The sequence below is a fragment of the Canis lupus genome, chromosome 17 (assembly GCF_048164855.1).
Source record: "Canis lupus baileyi chromosome 17, mCanLup2.hap1, whole genome shotgun sequence".
NCBI classification, from domain to species: Eukaryota; Metazoa; Chordata; class Mammalia; order Carnivora; family Canidae; genus Canis; species Canis lupus.
In genome coordinates this window covers 55,908,383-55,929,017 of record NC_132854.1, presented here as the reverse complement: position 1 = coordinate 55,929,017, position 20,635 = coordinate 55,908,383, and the positions used below count along the sequence as shown (strand labels likewise).

The 20,635-nt window shown below is 44.9% G+C and overlaps 2 protein-coding genes across 18 annotated transcripts in view; one reads left to right on the top strand and one right to left on the bottom strand.

Annotated features, from left to right (window-relative positions):
• Window positions 1-20,635, bottom strand: part of CBY2 (chibby family member 2) — a 103,258-nt gene that overhangs the window by 71,909 nt on the left and 10,714 nt on the right. The window lies entirely within an intron of this gene.
• The window catches only part of ERICH6B (glutamate rich 6B), a 56,396-nt gene that overhangs the window by 26,545 nt on the left and 9,216 nt on the right, over window positions 1-20,635 (top strand). For all 13 annotated transcript variants that reach the window (XR_012010179.1, XM_072783044.1, XM_072783038.1 and 10 more), the window contains 6 exons: window positions 2,598-2,672; window positions 3,434-3,472; window positions 6,429-6,517; window positions 10,412-10,548; window positions 12,878-12,939; window positions 18,559-18,728. Coding sequence is in view for 12 of the 13 variants with exons in the window: in XM_072783044.1 (XP_072639145.1) it covers window positions 2,598-2,672; window positions 3,434-3,472; window positions 6,429-6,517; window positions 10,412-10,548; window positions 12,878-12,939; window positions 18,559-18,728 (572 nt within the window). In the remaining variant the exon portion in view is untranslated. The remainder of the gene's footprint in view (window positions 1-2,597; window positions 2,673-3,433; window positions 3,473-6,428; window positions 6,518-10,411; window positions 10,549-12,877; window positions 12,940-18,558; window positions 18,729-20,635) is intronic.

Sequence of the window (20,635 nt, the reverse complement as noted above, 5' to 3'; positions counted from 1 at the left end):
TCAAATACATAAATAAAATATTTTAAGTAAATAAAATAAATAAGATATGATTGAGGCAAAAGGAAGATCAAGGTAGACAGGTTACTGTTTGGTACAATGAGGTGGAATGATTCAGAGAAAGCCAGATTCTTCACTTGACTTCGCTATGAGGAAAATGACCTCCGGATTGAAATGGGTGCAACAAAATTAGGCAAGAAATAGCAGAAACCAAAGACTGGTGAAAGAATCAAAAGGGAATAGTAACTGCTATGTCCTGACCTGGATAAAATATCCACCAAACTATCTATAGACCAAGAATAGCTTAATTGCATTTACAGTTTCTGAGGAATTGGGGAATGAGTCTGTGACCAATCCAGGACAAATATTAAGAGCAGAATGACAAGAAACCAGCATAGGATCAATAAGAACAAATCAAGTGATATTGGCTTTTAAGCTGTTTTTTTTGTTGTTGTTGTTGTTGTTTTGTTTTGTTTTACAAAGTAGATAAGGGAACAGTGATAACCCAGTAGGCTCAAATTCCACAATGGACTTCATTTTCAAAGGCTTCCTGATGTTCCTGTGGACAAGACAGAGAAAAATCAGGAGGATGCTAATGGAAGATTATAGAATGGTAACTGATGGATAACCACCCAAAGAGACTGCTTAAAAATCAGTTAACCCAGTTTCCACTAGGAAACTACAGAGCTCCATCTGGCACAACATTTTATCATAGGCCTGGACAGAGATGTAGGAGGAATATTTATATTTGCAGATGACCTGAAGCTGTTGGTTGATGGGAGTAATGTAATCAGATTCTAAAAGATCAAGGGGAGGAGGGCGGGGGGTGGGAGTGAATGGGTGACGGGCACTGGGGGTTATTCTGTATGTTAGTAAATTGAACACCAATAAAAAATAAATTAAAAAATAAAAAAAATTTAAAAAAAAAGATTCTAAAAGATCCTGACAGGAGGAAAACATTGAACTGGGACCAGCTAGATAAAATATAATGCCAACTTATATTAGGTCCTGCTCTTGGGCCCACAAAAATAATAGGGTAGAAAAGTACAAGATGGGGAAGCCCTGTTTGTTGTAGATCCTTGACTCATCCATAAGTTCAGTAAGTCAGTGGTATGACTGATGTGAGAGAAACGTTAACGTCACCAAATATAATTAAAAGATTACATAAACAGAAGACAGTCCTGCTTTAGCTCATGCTGGAGCGTCAGCCCTGGGACACCTGTTCAGTGTTGGAGCTGCCACACTCCATGACAGCTTAAAGCAGACTTGGAGGAGAGTGGTTGTAGGGGGACCTGGAGACCACATCAAACACAGAACTGTTGAAGTGAAGGGGGATGGTAAGCCCAGAAGACATGTGGCTCTGAGATAGGATTGCCTTCAAATATCTGATGATCTGCCACATAAAAATGAGACCTGACTCTCTGCATGTGCCCTGAAGGGCTAGAAGAGGTCCACCTTCAGGAAAATATGCTAAAAAAAGGCAGTAGTTCCTACCAGTCAGAGCTATGCCACTGTAGGTTGAGATTTCTTAAAAGCCAGAGAGCTCCTTGTCTGCACAGGGCTCAGTTTCAGCTTAAGAACTAGTGGGTCCAGCGGATCCCTGGATGGCTCAGTGATTTAGCACCTGCTTTTGGTCCAGGGCATGATTCTGGAGTTCTGGGATCAAGTCCCACATTGGGCTCCCTTCATGGAGCCTGCTTCTCCCTCTGCCTGTGTCTCTGCCTCTCTCTCTCTCTCTCTCTCAAATAAATAAAATCTAAAAAGAAAAAAAAAAAAAAAAGAACTAGCGGGCCCTGACACTGCCTGTGTGCTGGAAGCTTCTCATCGAGGCACCTCAGACCAGGCTTGAGTCCTGCCACCCCTGGGAGTGGATGGAGCAGTTTGCCTCTGCTGTTTCCTCACTGGTCTGCCACTCTGCTATCAAGATTAGTATATCTAGGGTGTGTGTGGGTACATACGCGTGTGTGCACATGTGTTTAGGGACAGGAAGAGGGAGAGGTGGGGGAAGGCACAGAAAGGAATAGGGACTACCATACTGCAGAAGACAAAATAATGGTACCCATGAACTTACAAAGGTTCTCAAAAAATACAGTGGCCTCCCACTGGTGTATCTTAGCGGATCTATGCTAGATAGCCCCTTGTTTCCCAGCCAGCAACCACCGAACACTTTGCATTGAGCAACAAAAGAGCAGACATGCCCACTTCCTATAGAGTTGAGCATACCCCATAAATGTCTCCATGTGGCCTCGGAGCTACTTGGAGCTCTAAAATCTGCCTCTCCCCTACCCACCGCCCTCAACCAAGCCCCAGCCATTCTCTCTATCCTCTATCCACCAACTGGCCCATGGTGAGTGGAGGAGATGGCCACAGAGGGGCTACATCTCCCAACCTCTGGTTTACTGCAGTCTTGGAATAAGTCAGCAAAACTAAAGAAGAATCAGGGAGGCAGGGGACACATCTAATATATGGCCATAGTGCCCTCCAAAGTGCACTTCCCCTCTGTTGATCAGCCTTGGGCACCAAGGAAGAACCTCAGGCCCTAAATGATATGAACTCCCTAATTTAAAATTGTTAAATGGCCACCTTCTGTCTTTTAACAGCACCTACAAAATCAAGACTGAAAGCACAAGAAATCTCAAGAATCTCTCTATCTTCTTTAAAGTCAGGTTCAGAAGGTATCTAAATTTTATTATTTTATGATGATTTTAAATGACTTACAGGAGGTACAGATCCATCCATGAGAAGGTAAGAAAAACAGAATTAGCATGCCCCCAGCCAAAGAGAGACCTCTTTTGACCCCTTTAAACTAAACTAATTTTAATTAAGGCCTGAGGCCAAGGCATTATTTCAAGGGCTAAAGGCTTAGGGTTCAGGGAAGAAACTGACCCAAAGAGCAAGTATTTTTCAATCTGAATTAAAATTGAATTTTGAATAGGGAGGAAAAGTATTTACCACTGGAATTAGAAGGAAAGATAATAGGTTACCCATACTCAGTTTATTCCATGACACTACCAACATTTATTGTATACCTACTGCATACTAGGTAGGATGTAAGATGAACGAAACCATCATACCCTCTGACAGATGGTAGCCATGCTTGTGGTGAGCACAGCAGAATATAGAGAGTTGTTGAATCACTATGTTGTACACCTGTTCCTCCGGGAGCTCAAGTTAAAAAAAAAATCACACCTTCTCAGAACTTAAATTCTAATGTGCAAGATGAAATATGAACAGAGGGAGGGAAATCAATATTTGTTGAGCGTAAGCAACAGGCCTCAAACTGCTGAAGATTATGGAATCCACGTATCCCAAAACACATGATCTCACCCAGCTGTTTAGGAGATGCTTTTTAAATCGATTCCCTCGGGGACCAAAAGGTCCAGATAAGTTCACCATAACACACAGCCTATTAATAATTGCTCCTATTCTTTTTCAGTGTACGTTATCCCTGACACATCTCACGAGGAAGAAAATGGTAAGCACTCAACCTAATATATCTGAAGATCCCTGTTCTCTGTGGAATGACCTGGGCTGGGGGTAGTTGCCCCGGAAGGGTGGGTCCCTTGCTGGTCCAGCTTCCACCAACTCTTTGCTAGGACTTGGGGACATGCTGGGCACACAGCTCCTGAACTTGAATGGGTTTCCCTGTCCCTTCCTGAAGAAGGATAGGATAATAGAGAGTCTTTGGAGCAAGACAGAATGACCTGGGCCAGAAGTCCATCTCTGTACTCAAGAGCTCTGGTATAGAGAACCCCACATTTCAGAAGGTCCAGTCAGTTGCTGGGCTACCTGAGGTCTGGGCAGCAGAGCACAACTGGGACGCATGGGCCCCTCCAAGTAGACTGATCATGGCACCTTGGTAGGGAATAAATTGGAGGCCCTACAACTGGTACCTCTAAAGACTTAATCCTTTATTAAGGAGGGGTTGGCTGAACCCTCTGAAGAGGAGAGACAGGAGAGAATCCCAACGGTGGTTAGAATCTCATCTTATACCTACCACTCCATAAAACAAAAGCCCCACAATTAACCAGGCCCTTCCTATCAGAAAACAATTTAGGGACTATGATCTCTTGTCTTTCAACATGGTGGGGGCAGAGGGGAGGATTGAGTCTCATACACACAGGTATGAAACACACATGTTGAAATCAGGAAAAACCATCAGAGGAGAGGAACTGATTGGTTAGAGAAAAATTAAGATTGGTTAAGATTGGTTCCTGATCAGATCCAGAGAAGACACACTCTACATTAGGGAATCCTGTATGCCTGGCATTTACTTACAGTAGCACTCTGGTCCGCCACCCTGAAGACGAGTCTTATCGTTCCCATTACACAGATGAGGGGACCAGAGAGCCAAGGGGCTGCGCAACAGGCTGCAAGTGGCCCATAGGGGCCACCACTCAAAGGCTTGCAGCTTCCCCCCACCGCCTGCACAAACCCTCCCACAGAGGCACTTCAGGGGAAGATAATGATCTCGCTAGAGCAAAGGTAGAGGTGACAGAAATCCCCAAAGGAAAAGTTAATTAGGCAGAAAGCTTTTCCTTCTCATTCAGCCCCAGTTACAGCTCTTACTGTGTATTTCCTGTGCTTGTCTGGACATGTAGACAGTGCCCATTGATGTTAATAAGGTTATTTATTACGTTGAATCGAACACTTCTGAACGGTGGCTATTCAGGATTCAGGACTGCCGGGTCACCTGCTTCCCTTGATAAACATCTAGTTTTGTTTCCCTCAAATTAACTATGTATTATTCAATAAAGCCTATTAAAATACGGTAATCACAAATGATGGGGATTTGCTAAGCTCTTAGGGCCAGAGCCAGACTCTTGTTCTCCATCTAGGGCAGGGACGAACTCCGAGAATCTTACATGGGAAGATGCTGCCGATCAGTCCGTCCAGACCCGTTCTCCCAGTATCCTCCCTCTCCTCTCCAGTGACAACCACAAAGGAGCTTCCTCCTAGGAGCTTGCTGGAATTCCCATGGATTCTTGTCGAATGAATTCCTGAACGATTTTTCAAAACGTTTCTCAGCTGTTTCCATGGCAGGCAGTCTGGGGACACAGTGTTTTTTGGAATCGAGCTGAAAAGGGCCCCGGAGCCTTGTCAGTTCTGAGTACTCCAGTGTGGACGCGAGAACTAGCAGAATGAATTGCTACGAATTCTCCCAGCACAGGCTCTACCACAGATGTGTCAGGTTTCTGTGAGAAATAACTGAAGCTGGGGTAGGGGGTCTGCAGGCAGAAGGGCCCTTAAGCCCCGTGTGGGTAAAGGCAGATCCAGCTGAGTGGTGTTGTCAACAGAGTTTTTTATTACTGAACCAAAATTGGGAAGAAGTGCAAAGTTAACATGTACAGAGATCATGAAGAATGTCTCTTCTCCACCCCCAGAGACACAGAATCAGACAGAATAAGTTAGCCCTGCACCAACCTGATGGATTTTCAAGGGCTCTCTGGATGGTCCAGCTTGAAGGGGCTGCTGTCATCCTGAAGCTGAGACAACAGGCTGCAGAAATTTCCCCAGGGGCCCAATTACCATGTGAGACCCCATCCTCTGAGCTCTCACCTCAAGAGTCACACCTTCCCGAGAGCAGGAGATGGGGCCCAAGTTGTAATTATCAATTCCTCGATTCAATTTGCACCCCGTCAACACTGAAGGCTCCAAGCCCCTCTCCCGGCCCAGAGTCATCAGGCTGTAGCTCACCTTGAGAACAAAGGCATTTGCTCTCAGGACTTTTTATGAACTCACTGGCTTGAGAATACATGTATTATGCTTTAGTTTGCAATTATGAATCATATGCAAGTACAGAAATCGGCAATTTTTTACAAAACTGGCAAGAGATAGAAATATTTCTCAGGCTTTCTGAGAGAAAAATCACATTCAGAATAGATCTCTCCCAAAATAAAACCAAAACTCCTTCCCACAACCTACAAGGTGCTCTGTGAGCTGGCCCTGTACCCCACCTCATTGCCACTCCTGCTACCTTCCATACTCACTCCTTTCCAGGCATACTGTTTGTCGAGTGTATCAACCACACTCCCATCCACTGTCACCACCAGCCTTTGCACCTCCTCACCCCCTGCCAGGAATGTTCTTTCCCAGATATCTGCCTACTTGCTCATTGCTTTGCTTTATTCAGGACCCACTCAAATGTCACTTCGTCAAATGAACCTTTGCCATCCATCAGGAACACACTTTTTCTCAAGTCAGCCACTGAAACAGGACCCTTTTATTCCTGTCTTATTAATATCCCCAAGTTGAATTTTGGGTAATTTGGTGAATTTACTTCAAGTCTTACCAATCATGCATGCATTTTTTATTTAAATCATCAAGGATAAATGCTGTAACTATTTCCTTTTGGTTTTCTTTTTCTGTTTCTTGTTATGGTTCTTTTTTCCAAATGCCTTTCCTTCTGCTGTGCCTTCCAAAATCAAAAGTCTTGGATTTTGTTACTAAAGAGAGCTTTTGGGACGATTTATTAAATGAGCCCACTGACTCACTGGAAGCTGAGGGCTTAGATGACAAGGTAAGTCAAAAACTCAAGACCATGTTCCTCCAAATGTTCAAGCAGGGCGGCCCAAAGCCATCCAGGAGCTGCCTCTAGAGTGCAGGGACTCATAACTTCACTCCATTATTAGCCCAGCCCAAGGGAGTTTTTCTTAAAACAGAAGTAAGTTTAAATGACACATATTAAATCAAAGTGGGTCAGAAGAAAGCCAAATGTAGCATTCCACGGCCCTACTTTCAGAGCCCTGCTGGTAATATAAACACCCTCCAGATGACTTTTGAAGGCAGCAAAGCACAAAACATTTAATTTATCTAGATATCAAGGCAAGTCAGTCTTTGTAGAAACCCTCAATAAAAATGAAATTAAATTCTAGAAAGATGGACTAGATGTACTCTTCCCACTTAGTACAGCTTAAAACCCTAGACGTTATATGTAAGACAAATGGAAGAAACTTCTTAAAGGTGGACAGAAGTCAGACTGGCTAATAACCTCAGGACCCAAGGAATGACAGGGTGGTTAGTTCCCAGAGTTTTCATTTTGCTTCATATATCCCTGGTGACGAAGTGCTGAAAGACAACTCAGAAACCCTAACAAGCACAAAGCCCCAAGAAACGCCTGCTATCTCTAACCAAAAAACCAGGAATGGGGCTGGGGCAGCCTGGCAAGACAGACACTTTATTATTATTATTTTTTATTTGACAGAAATGGAGAGCAAGCACAAAGCAGGGGGAGAGGGAGAAGCTGAATCCCCATGAAGCAGGGAGCTGGGCCTGGAGCTTGATCCCAAAACCCTGGGATCCTGACCTGAGGGAAAGGCAGACACCTAACTGACTGAGCCACCTAGGTACCCCAAGACAAACACTTTAGTCAACAGCCTCTGCCATGCAAACACCAAGCAACTAGCAGCAGATGACCCTCCCCAGATCTGTCATCTTGCTGCTACCACCTGCAGAGGAGCACAGAACCAGCCCTGAGCATCACTGGATGTTCTTTCCCTGGGTGGACCCCAAAACCTGAGAGGAGATGGGAAGTCACAGTATGTTACATGGTCTTCCCTGCATGAATATTTTACCGCTACTATAGCCTGGTAGCTCTAACTTCCTGTGTCAGCTTACATTAAGACTTATATGTTAATATAGGTAGAAAGATTAGTATATAACATTTCCATTAAAGCTAAGAAACTTTCTCAGAATTCTAGGTACTAACTACAATCACAAGAGTGAAATCTTGTGTCCCTGGAACTCAAAATTAAGCAGATATATTTTTTCTAAATTTACAATAGAAAAAAACCTTTTCAAAAAATAGGTATTTGGGTTTTTTTTTTAATTGTTTAATCAGGAAATTTTCTGGTCTCAGTTCATATTTAGCCCTAAATTTCTTCCTGTCCACGCTTGCTTCTGTAGACATAATACTAATAAGAAATGCTTTTCAAATACTGAAAAATCACACTGAAGAGAGAAAAACAATTTCTGGAACTCAAAATCACCTCATTGAATTTACTAAGACAGGAAAGTAAGCTCAGGCCTTTTAGAAAGACTTTTCAGCAAGAGCTGAAATCTAAAGGAATTGTTTTAATTAGAAACTTAAATTATTCAGAACCCATCAGCCTGTCAGCTGAGGTTCACTGTGCTGGACAGAGCTGCAGTCACAGGCAGAGGGGAGACAGCACCCGTGTGGTTGGTGCACAGCACACTGCCAGGGTTCCGTGCCTAGATGCTGGCATTCTCATGATAGGCAGCTGTACAGCTTGGAAAGCAGTACTCAGAGCAACACATAGGTGGCAGATGTGGACAAGCAGGGTCAGAGCAGGACAGAAAGAATGAAGTAAATGCCACATGGTACCTGCAGCTGAAAGACTTGTTTGCATGGACTTCAGAAGTCCTTTTTGGGGGAATACCAGAAACCAACAGGTTACAAACTAAAGAGAGGGAGCTAAGTCCTTCTATTTGGATAGGAGCTATCAACCTATACTTCGGTTCTTCTGACAATTCAACTCCTTTGCTATACATGCTTGTTTTATCTCCATGGCATCCCATGCATCACAAACATTGCTGTGCAAATGCTTTTGGTTGTAAAAACCAGAGATTCACCCAGGAGAAGTCTTGGGCATGGCAAACTCATCACTGGTGTACTCAGTACACCTACTATGGTGAGGAGGATAGTTCTACTCTACAGGCAGGGGAAGCAAATGGGACAAACCTCAAAGATGTTATGGGTGCTGGCTAAATCCAGTGGGGTGGCACAGCCTAGATGGGACGAGAACTTCAATGAGGCCCATCCAAGGGGTGTGTGGTCTGGTGGACCTCAGTGAACACCATATCTTCTGGTGAACAAAACTTAGAATACAAAGGAGATGGTGAGAGATCACTGGCCTAAACAGAAAGTCTCTCCACCCCAAGGGAAGAACTGTCAACAATGAGAAATTTAGAGGGACGCCTGGGTGGCTCAGTGATTGAGCATCTGCCTTCAGCTCACGGCGTGATCCCGGGGTTCTGGGGATTCCAGTCCTGCATCAGGCTCCCTCTGCCCATGTCTCTGCCTCTCTCTGTGTGTCTCTCATGAACAAATAAATAAAATCTTTAAAAAAGAAAAAAAAAAAAGAAATTTAGAGGCAGACATATTGGTACCATGAGCCTTAACCTCAACCTGCTCTGAAGCTCTGAATCCAGTGTTAAAAGATAAACTAAGGCATACAAAACATTTTAAGAGCTTGAGCATATATTGATTTGAATTGTGCATTACCAATCAGAAGTGATTAAGGGGCACTCTACTGGCAGGAGCTGGGGAGAGGCTTTTATAAATAAAAGAGCACAGCAAGGCAATTTTTGATTGGCCATCACTTAAAGCCTAATTGGCTGCTTATGATTGGTTGTCCCTAGGTTTTGATTCATAATGAGGAGGCATTTATAGGCTTAGATTTTGGTGTGCTTACCAAGGCCCCACCACGTTAGAGCCACCTCCATGTAATAGCCTGCTCATTTAATTAACACCAGTGTGCAGCAGCTGGGAATTGGGCAAGCCAGACAGGAGGCAACCCAGCTTGTCCCCCAACCTAGAAAATCCAGCCAAATACAAGCCGTTTTCTTCTATTTGTCCCAGCTCACATGCAACTTTGGATATGCCAGCCTTCCACTGGCATATAAGTTAATGGCATACTATACATGATCAGCTGTTGAACAACCACCATAACAACCGTAACAACTTCAACTTGTAGGTGAGCAGAGCAACATGAAAGCTCCATGGTTTGTTTTGTTTTACATCAAGCCAAATTTCACCTTCTGTCCAAAGGGATCCAGAAGAGAAACTCCCATGAGAACCCACCTATGAGTCAGTCCTGGTTATTAGCATCACAGACTTGGGATAGAATGCACCACAATTTTACAAAATAAAAAGGCAGCTTACAACATCATTACTCTAGAAGAATCTCTAAACACAGAACTGTCCACTTCTATAACACACTAGGTGCTACAGTGTAGACTATAGCTTCCTGTAGACTTTCCTTTAGACTGCCTTCCTTCACAATGAAACAACCACGAAATAAGCAACTGTCCTGCCATTGGCCATTTCTGCAACTCAGAACGCCTGTTATGCTCTTAAATCATGGAAGCATTTTTATGTTCTATAACCATCTCCACATTTGGAAAGGGGGTAGTTTTATGCTCTGAAAAGATTTCTTGGCATACTGCTGTTAAAAAACAAACAAACCTTGTGCATATTGTGGAGTGAGGAGTATGAAGACAATGGAAATATTCTTTAAAATAACTCTTGCTAGCCACCCTATTATTCCCACTGTTTGTGTTTTTCTAATAGCATGTTGAAATCTCACCTGGCACCTTTGAGAGTCAGCAAAGTACTTAATTGGTAAGCCACTAATTCCCTTTTTCTGAGTATTTCATTTTGTTCCTTTTGTAGCTTTTCAGCAGTTCTTATCAGGCAGTGTTTAGGACGATGCTCAAAGAAATGGCTGCTCGCAAAGAACTGGAAGAGGATATTGATGTCCCCCTGACCGGGATTCTGGAGAGTGAAACCAGAAGGAAACTAGGAATTCTGTAAGTGACTGGTAAGATCAAGCTATTGGTCAGTGGGCTCAGGTAGGCCAGCAGTAGCAGAGAAGTCTAAGTGGGGCCACCATAGAGAAAAGAGCAAGGCCAGGGCCAGGCAGGTCCCCTGAGTCAAAGGGCAGGCACATGAGCAAAGGCAACCTCAGGGGGCAGGTGAACAGAATGATCTGGCTGCAAAAAAGCCAAGAGCAAGGAAATGTACATGCATGGAGTTTCAGGATAGTATCAAACGCTAGCTGTGACAGAGGTTGGAAATCCAGGGCAGGAAAAGTCTTAGAGGGACCATAAGCTTCTACAGAAGTCTGGGGGGCAAGGCTCAGAGCCCTAATCTTTTAAGAGAGGGGATAATGGGGGATTAAGATCCTAGGCATCTGCCAAAAAACTCCCTAGCTTCAACATAGGCTAATGTTCCTCCACACTCCCTGGAGTGGGAAAAGCCATGAGCTGCACTGACCTGGGAGTCATGGCCAGAATCCCCATTTGAAGTCGGGAACAATAAGGTTACTGCAGACTTGCTGGCACCACGTCTGTCATGGTCCCAGGTCACAAAATGCTCCCGAACTCCATTTGTACATCTAGTCTGTGATGCATGGAAACCTGGATTTTCATGTATTCAACTACCAGAAACCTTAGCAAGCATGTTAAGGCCTACTAAACGTCTACTGCAGACTCTGACAATGGCACCAAGAAACAGGCTGTTGGCACAGGGTGCCCTGCATAACCTTCTTGATGAGTTGAAGCTTTCACAAAAACCAAGAAGAGAGGTTGACTGCCAGCAACTTCTGCTTTGGGCTGAGTAGAGTCCTGGAGCCAGAGATCCCTGAGGCTTCTCTAGGAAAGAAGAAGGCAAGATACACAGAACAAAACACAGAGACTACCCAAGCTTTCAGACCCTTATACAGCTACAAAAACAAATGCAAAGTAACTTCCCTGTAAGTTATCTGGCCTCACACGTAACATTTTCCCCACCCATTCCATCCCATTGAGGCCTATGACCATCCCATTGAAGCCTATGGAGCCCCATAGGAAGGGATCTAATCTGACAGCACTCAACAAATATTTCCTGAGCATCTACTATGTGCTGATCTATTGGGTGCTGATCAATAGAATAGTGTGTATCTCAGAGTCTCCTCCATTGAGGGAACTAGTTGGCAAGGATTCCACCAACTTGCAAAGGTTGGCAAAAGGCAAAAAGAGGAACCTTTCGAAAAGGGCTTTGGGTCCTTCTGGCTGGGTCCCTTCATTGGAATTTAACTCTTGTATCTTCCTGCATCCTGCTGTCAACCTGCAGGTTAGGTTTCACCCCACCACTAATTCAGTCCTTACTCTTTCACAAATGATGGCAGGCTAGATAACTGCTTTAATTCCATTCAAAGTGCCTGTAGATAAACAACATTTGATACAAATGGGCCATAAAGAGCTCATTCTCAATTGAGTTCCACCATGCTTCTAAAGTGCAAACAGTAAACCTACTCCCTGACAGGGAAAACAGCTCAGCCCTTCCCAACAAAAGGTATTTGCTTTCTGGAGTGACTTGGGGTTAACTTATTCTACTCTCCTCATGGAATCTGAACGGAGAACTTAAAATCTGCCTGTCTAAAGGCCTTCTTCTCAAATCCAATTAAGCCTGGGAAACTCACTCCTTCCAGCATATCCCCTTTTAAATAAGCTGTGATCTGAGAACCAGAAAGCACAATGGTCCCTGGAGACCACTCTTATTTGGAAGTAAAATAGCCCAAGCCATCAAGGCCCCAACATGACTCTCCTTATATATTGACATGCAAAGGGGGTAAGGGCTTGATCATTTTGAAGAGTTGTACTTCAGTGTGGCTTTCATGATAAGTCATTTTGAATGGGATTATTGGAAATGTTTCCACTAAATGTAGACGGGCTTTGAGTGACTCTGTCCAGGTCACCGACGGTGCTGTTCCTCATAGCTACTTCCAGATGTAACCTTCACTGGGATATGCTCAAGCCATAGAAAGGTCAAGCTGCGCGAGCTTAGCTCATCGAACCAGCTTGCATTTGGACCTCCCAGCCCTGCCCTAGCTCCCAAGATGACCCTTGTTGAATTCATTCTGAAGGCTTTAGGTGTCAGCTTGGAGTCCAGGAAGCAAACACTGAGTCAATACCATGTGCTGTCCCTTTATTCCTGAGTACCGACTGGAAGGAGAACAGAGTCCAAACACAGAGCCAGGGGTCTGATTTTTCAACTATGAGAAACACCCAGCAGGCTCTAGCACTGTCTACACCATGTAGCATGACCTATAAACATGAGTCAGTCCCAGCTTTTAAAGGTAATTCGCATTCCTTTTAGGTTGAAGAAAAATTTTGGAAACTACAGGGAAACGATCCTCTGGATTATGAAGAAACGTGAACGTAAGGACCGTTCTCCCATTTTGCATCCTTTGATGGGCTCTCCAGTGGGCATCTGGCTGCCTCTCACCTTCTGCCCTATACCCTAAGGGAGGCATAAATGTTCCTTGCATAGCTTGAGCACTTATGAGCAAGCAAGGTCCTAGCTGCCAGGGATAAAATACCAAGCAAGATAGACACAATCTGGGGCCGCCTTACCCTTTTTTGAGGAGCATGGGTGAGGGGAAATAAGCAAGCAGAGGCTTCACGTATGGAAGGGTTAAGTGCTATGGCAGGAAGAGGTGGCTATGGAGCCCATAGGAAGGGAACTAACCTAGATCCGAGGGGCTACCTAGATTATTAACACAAAGTTTGGGAAAGAGTTGGCCCCTTTACCAGATACTGAAGTCATCTGCGGTCCAGCTGGTAAGATTTGCCAATGAAGGGGGTTGCCAGTGTTTTTAAGTCTAATCATGGAAAACTTGGGCCAAGAGTCTAAAGCCACTGAGGCCACTTCATTCAGAAACACAAAGCCACCACACACCTTTCAGATTACTAGATCCAGCTAACATAGAAATGGCAAAAGTACCCATGGCAGACATAGCTAACCAGTCCTGGTGCTTCTTCTTGAGCCTCAGTACTTCCCAAGACCATGTTCCAATCCCCCGATACTGACATGCCCTTGACCTAACTCTTCGAGAATAATTGCTATGGACTAAGTACTTTCACATACTCTATCTGATTCAAATGTATCTTTGTAACCACGTGAAGCAGGATAAAAAAGCTACAGCTCAGGGAGGCTAGGAGACTTGCCTGAGATCACCCAGCCATTGTCTGGGCACCAGCCACATTCTGCCCAAGACCTCTCAGGCCAGACCCGGGGCTCATCCCTTTGGCGTGTTCAATGAACAAAAGGCTAGTGTGTCTACAGAAGAAAAAGTGGGGGCCTTCTAAGCCTAGGTGTCATGTCCTCACTGGAGTTAGGAGGCAAGGAGAGGAAGGAAAGACTGCCTTCGGTTTTGATAGTGAGAAGGCCCTATCTCCCACCAAGACTCACACAGTGGGGTGCCCCCTAAAACAAGGAGGGGGGGTTCAGATGCTCAGCTGCCAAAACACAACAAACAATCTATTCCACTATGCCTACTACTGTTCAGAGTTCTGTTCCCTCGGGGCTGTAGACATCTGTGTCTTCCATCCCGTGGCATCTCAGCAAGGTACACAATAGGTACTCAATAAGCATTTTGTTTAATGGAGATAGGCATGCACAATTTATTTTGCTCCTTTGGGAATTAAGGCCTCCCAGGATACTCTACCGTCACACACCCAGGGTAGGACTTCCAATTGGAAAATGAGATCTGATATGGCCGGATCCCCGTTCTGCTTTACCACCACCCCTGCCAGCTCCCTGGCCCCTTTGGACAACTGAAGCCTAGAAGGTTTGAGCTTTTTCTACAAAGAAGCAACATTTCATATAAATAAAAGACAACTCCATGTTCTGGCTGTAACCAGTCCCCAAAAGAATCTCCCAGCCTCTTTTAAGATACAAACTCATTTCACTCCAGTACGCAGACCATTCCTTATTCCAGGCGCACAACCCCACGTCTCTGCAGGCTCCGGATTTCTGAGCCCAGGCGTCCTGCATGGGCGGAGGACCCGCGGTCAGGCACACAGGGCTCCATACATAGGCCCTGTGCTTGGTTTAATGCTCTGCTGCTGTCACTGTCTTGAAATCCTTAATAATTTTAGAATAAGGAGCCCTGCATTTTCATTCTGCATGGGGCCCCTCAAATTATGCAGCCTTTCCTGTTGAGAACCATCTAGGCTGGGGGAAGAGGCAGGAGAACACTGCGTAGCCTGAATCATGAGCCATCAAAACTCAAAGCTCCCTGCAAGAAGGCCACAGAGGTATGGCCCCTCTATGGGGCGCCCGGCGCTGTGCAGGCACTATTCACAGTAACCCCGAAGGTCTCTATCCACAGCATGACCCCATTTTAAGGACAGCGAGGCTCAGAAAGGTGACCTAGAGCCTCACCCTCGTCATGGCAGTGCTGAAAGTACAGCACAGACCCGAGTGTCCAGGATTTGAGCATTCTGACAGGGAAACAACATGGGCATATAAATGTCCTCTTTTATCTCTACCTTTTCAGGAAGGTTTTCTATTAATTTCTAATTGATACTCGGGGACGGTGGCCAGGCTCACTCCAGCTTCTTCCCTCTAACAAATCATCATCATTTGTAAGCAGTCACTGGGGCTGAAGTGCTCCTCACAGAGACCGAGACCACTCCCAAACTGCCCACTCAGGTCTCCCAGTGACCCTGCCCTGCCACCTCTGTCTCGTTTTCCTGAGGAATAGCTTCCTCTCTGAGCTCAACTCCGTGGCTTCTTTCGTCCCTCAGACATGCTGTGGTTCTAGAGTCTCCATTTCCCACCTCCCAACCCTCCTCCCCATTCTCACTGACTCTTCCTCAGGTGCCTTCATCTCTCCCCTAGAAGCAGCTCTCCCTAGTCTCCCCGACTTCCTTCTTCTCCTCTCTCAGTCCTTCCTTCACATGGTTTCCAGAACAATCTTTTTAAAACTCCTCACTGCCCCTCCCTTGCCTCCAGGAAAATGCCCAGAGCCCTCACGTGGCTTAGAAGGTCCTCACTTTTCCCTTTCCAGATACACTGCCTTTTTTTGCTCCTCATGGAATAGGCCAGGCATCCCTTGCCACAGGGCCTTCGCCCTTGCTATTCCTCTGCCTAGAGCACTCTTTGCTCCAATATCCCTGTGGCTCACTCCCTCACTTTACTCAGGTCTCTGCTTAACTGTCACTTTCTCAGAAATAGTTTCCTTGGCTACCCTGTATAAGTCAGTGCACCCACACCCACATGCACAGACACACACCCACACACACAGGGTAGACCCTTCTCACCCTGCTTAACTTTTCTTGGAAGCACTGCTGGCCACTTGGCATGTTATGTTGTGTCTGTCCACTTGTTCAGCATTCCTCTACTAGAACGGAGAGCAGAGACTACAGCAATCCCCGATACCTAGGACACTTCTCAGCACCCACATCCACAATCCATCTTTACTAAATGAAGGAATGAGGGAACACTCTGGCCCTCGTCTGAGGTGTCACCCATCACCTCTGACCCGGCCTCACTGTGGCCTTCACCTGTACAGAGCTTATGCCGGGCACACCCCCTACCTGGTGGAAGCTTCACTTCCCCAGATGTTGCCTCAGCCTCTGGGCTGGCTCAGGTCCCTTCTGGGAGCTCTCCTGGCCCCAGTGTGGTTGTTCCCAAACTTGGGAGTTCTCCAAGTGAAATTAGAAGCTGGGGGAGGGATCCCTGGGTGGCGCAGCGGTTTGGCGCCTGTCTTTGGCCCAGGGCGCGATCCTGGAGACCCCGGATCGAATCCCACGTCGGGCTCCTGGTGCATGGAGCCTGCTTCTCACTCTGCCTGTGTCTCTGCCTCTCTCTCTCTCTCTGTGATGACTATCATAAATAAATAAAAATTAAAAAAAAATCTTTAAAAAAAAAAAAAAAAAAAAGAAGCTGGGGGACAAGGAGACACTCCAGAAAAGCCACTCCAGACTGGTAGGTGGCCGTCCCCAGAAGCCAGGGAACTTACGAGGCTCTTCTTCAGCAGCCAAGAGACAAGTAGATGTTCATGCCCACCCGCAAGGACCTTGAGAGTTTGCACAGAGGCCCGTACTGGGTTCAGTCCCAGCCTGCTGTTCAGGTGGTCTGAACCACACGCGGCTCTCTCAGGGTGGCCTCCTTGAAAATGGCTCCAGCTGTGAGAATGGTGGGCGGACAGAGGGTACCTTTCAAGGAGGGGATCAGGTTAGGAGCCTCTGATGGCCTGGCTCTAGAGGTCAGCCAGTGGTCACGTGCTCCCATTAGCCCCCTCCCGCAGAGTTGACCCTGGTGGTGGGACCGTAAGCTCTCTTTTTTTAAAGATTGTGTTTATTCTTGAGAGACACAGAGAGAGAGAGAGGCAGAGACACAGGCAGAGGGAGAAGCAGGCTCTATGCAGGGAGCCCGATGGGGGACTTGATCCCGGGACTCTAGCATCAAACCCTGGGCTGAAGGCAGCGCTAAACCGCTGAGCCACCAGGGCTGCCCACAAGTAAGCTCTCTTAACTGACTTCCCCCTGGACCTAGTCAGTTGCCTAGGGAACTGGGCTGCTCTGGCCCCTCTGCTCCCCCTGCTTCTCTGATGCCATGGACAGGCTCAGGCTGTGATCCTGGGGTCCTGGGATCGAGTCCCACATCGGGCTCCCCACAGGGAGCCTGCTTCTCCCTCTGCCTGTGTCTCTGCCTCTCTCTCTGTGTGTCTCTCAGAAATAAATAAATAAAATCTTAATAAACAAATATTTTTAATTTATTTTATTTTTTTAGAGACATGATTTCTTTTTTTTTTTTTTAAGATTGTATTTATTTATTCATGAGAGACAGAGAGAGAGAGTGAGGCAGAGACACAGGCAGAGGGAGAAGCAGGCTCCACACAGGGAGCCCAACACAGGACTCTATCCTGGGTCTCCAGGATCAGGCCCTGGGCTGAAGGTGGTGCTAAACCGCTGAGCCACCAGGGCTGCCCAATATTTTTTAATTTAAAAAATTAAAAACTACTTTAAATTAGATGCAGACAAAACATACATTAAAGATTGGGGAATAGGGACACCTGGGTGGCTCAGTGCATGATCCCGGGATCCGGGATTGAGTCCCGCATTGGGCTTCCTGCATGGAGCCTGCTTCTCTCTCTGCTTATGTTCCTACTTCTCTCTATGTCTCTGATGAATGAATGAATGAATGAATGAATGAATGAATACTGGGGAATAGATAGCATTTTTTTTTATTTTTTTTAAATATTTTTTTAAAAATTTTTATTTATTTATGATAGTCACAGAGAGAGAGAGAGGCAGAGACATAGGCAGAGGGAGAAGCAGGCTCCATGCACCAGGAGCCCGACGTGGGATTCGATCCCGGGTCTCCAGGATCACGCCCTGGGCCAAAGGCAGGCGTCAAACCGCTGCACCACCCAGGGATCCCGATAGCATTTTTTTTAAAGTCTGGAATTCTGTGTTCAGACTATTTAGAAACTAGCAAAACTGAAATTATAGATAATAAATTATGAACATGCTTTGGGCAAAAATCATCACAGAGCCCGTCATCAGACCTATCCACAAAGTTTCCTACATTTTAAAATGGCATGCTAATACATATTTGCCTTTTAAGTTAAAATAACATGTTTAAAAAAAATAACATGTTTAGAGTATGTTTCTTTTTTTTAAATGACTCTCCACTTTCGCCTATTTTTAAATTGGCAGAATTAGCAGCCACACTTGTTATTGGCATGTGGCTGGTAAATCACCTCTGGCATCCCCAAGTCTGGACTGTGTGGTCTTCACCAGGGTGTTTGGCATCTAACACTGAGCTGGCACACTGTAAGCCCTTGATAAATATATGCTGAATGAATGAATGCAAAAAATGAGAAAGGTGGAATTCAGTGCTTACATTTCTCTCTAAAGGCTTGTTCTACTTATCTGGCAGCTTTCATTATTGTGAGGAGGGTGGATATAGCCTGTATCTCAAACCTCAAACTCTTTGATGCCCTGAGAAAGATAGGTCTAAACTTTCTTTCTCTTCTCTACCAGACTTACTCAATGCCAGAGCCACAAATACGTCCACTTTCACATTTCAATTATGGAATCAACCCCCACAAATCAGGGCAGCCGTGACTGAAGTAAAAAAAAGTCATCCTGTTGTTGTTCGTCCTAAGAAGAAAGTTGAAATAGATACAGAATGGATACAGAGCACGATTAAGGTAAGTATGGCAGCACAGTGGTGTTTTTATTTTGTGCATGGATGAGACACACATATTATCAGGGAGCTGTCAAAGCTAACATACAACGTGAATACAGTAAGAAAAATGTGCTCAACATACAGAGGTACATCTGAGTGTGTGGATTATAGGCAGATTAAGTGGGGTTTTTACTAGGGTTCACTGAAACTCCTCTCCCTGCAGGGCTTGATTTAGGCAACTGGATGGGATTATTATCATGTATAGTTCCATCCCCTTATAGATATAAAATCTACATCAAAAATCAATCACATAATGAATGGATAAATAAACTGTGGTACATCCATACAATGGAATATTACTCAGTGCTAAAAAGAAATGAGCTATCAAGCCGTAGAAAGACATGGAAGAAATTTAAATTCATACTACTAGGTCAAGGAGACTAACCTGACAAGCTGTAGGAATCTTACCATATGACACAAGTCATATACTCATTCCAACTATAAGACAAATTATACACATCAGTAATTACTTTGGGCTTAAAAAGAGGGATGAATAGGTGGAGCATGGAGGGCAGTAAAAATACTCTGTATGATACAATAATGGTGGATATATGCCATTATACATTTTCCAAAGCCACAGAATCTAAGCCACCAAGAGTGACCTTAATGTAACCTATGGACTCTGGGCGATAAGGATGTACCAGTGTCGGTTCATTGACTATAACGGACACTGTGGTACAGGGTATAGATAGCAGGGGAGGCTGTGGATGTGTGTAGGGACAAAACACATGAGAATTTCTGTACTTACTGCTCAATTTTGCTGTGACATGCTCTAAAAAATAAAGTTTATTTAAAAAAAAACACATGATATATTTATAAAAATCCATATTGTAATATTTGGATTCTATACATAAAGGAAAATATTTCAAAATACTAGAGTCATTCAGAGAGAGCTAACAACCACATCTGAAGCTCAAAAAAGAGTTGCTGAAGTGGGAATTAGGAAGATGTGACATGTTTTATGCCTTCTGAATACATAAAATAAGAACATACTATGCTCCAGGGCCTCTTCTAGGTGCTGGAGGAGATACAAGGTTGAACAAACAAAGCCCCTGTTCCCATAGAACTTACATTCCAGTTGAAGAGGCAGCCAACATGTAACAATCCTGTTCAGTGCCATGTCAAGTATCACCAGGAAACGTGGATAAAGCAGCATAAGGACTCATGAGTTGTTGGCTTAAGAGAACTGCTCTCATACCTACAGGGTAGGTGAGGAAGTACCATTTGAGTCTAGACATCTAGAGATGAGGGGCAGAGCAAACAGCTCAAGAATAGCTGTCAGCAAGTGACAGAAGGATAGGGAATGAGCTCAGATGCCCTGGTCAGGTAGAGCCTTGTGGGTCATAATAAGATCAGATTTTATCCTAAGGATGAATTCATGAAAAGGATCTGGAGCAGGAGAAGAGCATCATCTGGTTTATGCTCTAGAAGAACCTTTCTGGTTAGGTATGGAGAATAGATTTAATGAGGCAAGAAGAGAGGCAGGATGTTCAGCTGAGAGCCAGGGCACCAATTCAGGTGACAGATGATGGGCGTCTCAACTAGGGTGGTGGCAGTTGAGGTGGTAGAAAGCAGTCTGATTGAGGACACTTTCTGAAGGAAGAATCAAAAAGGCTTTCTGTTAAATTGAATGCATGTGAGAGAAAGACAAGACAAAAGGATGAATCTAAGAGTTTGGGCCTGAGCAGCTGTGTAAACACTGCATTACTATTTACTAAATTAGAGAACACAAGAAGCCTAATGGAACTTCACATTTGTGTAACGCCATGCAGGTTATAAAGCATGTCTATGTGTAATGTAAACTGAGCTTTTTCCAACAATCTCATGGGGTAAGTATGGTATTGCTTTCTTCACTTTGCAGGTGAAGAG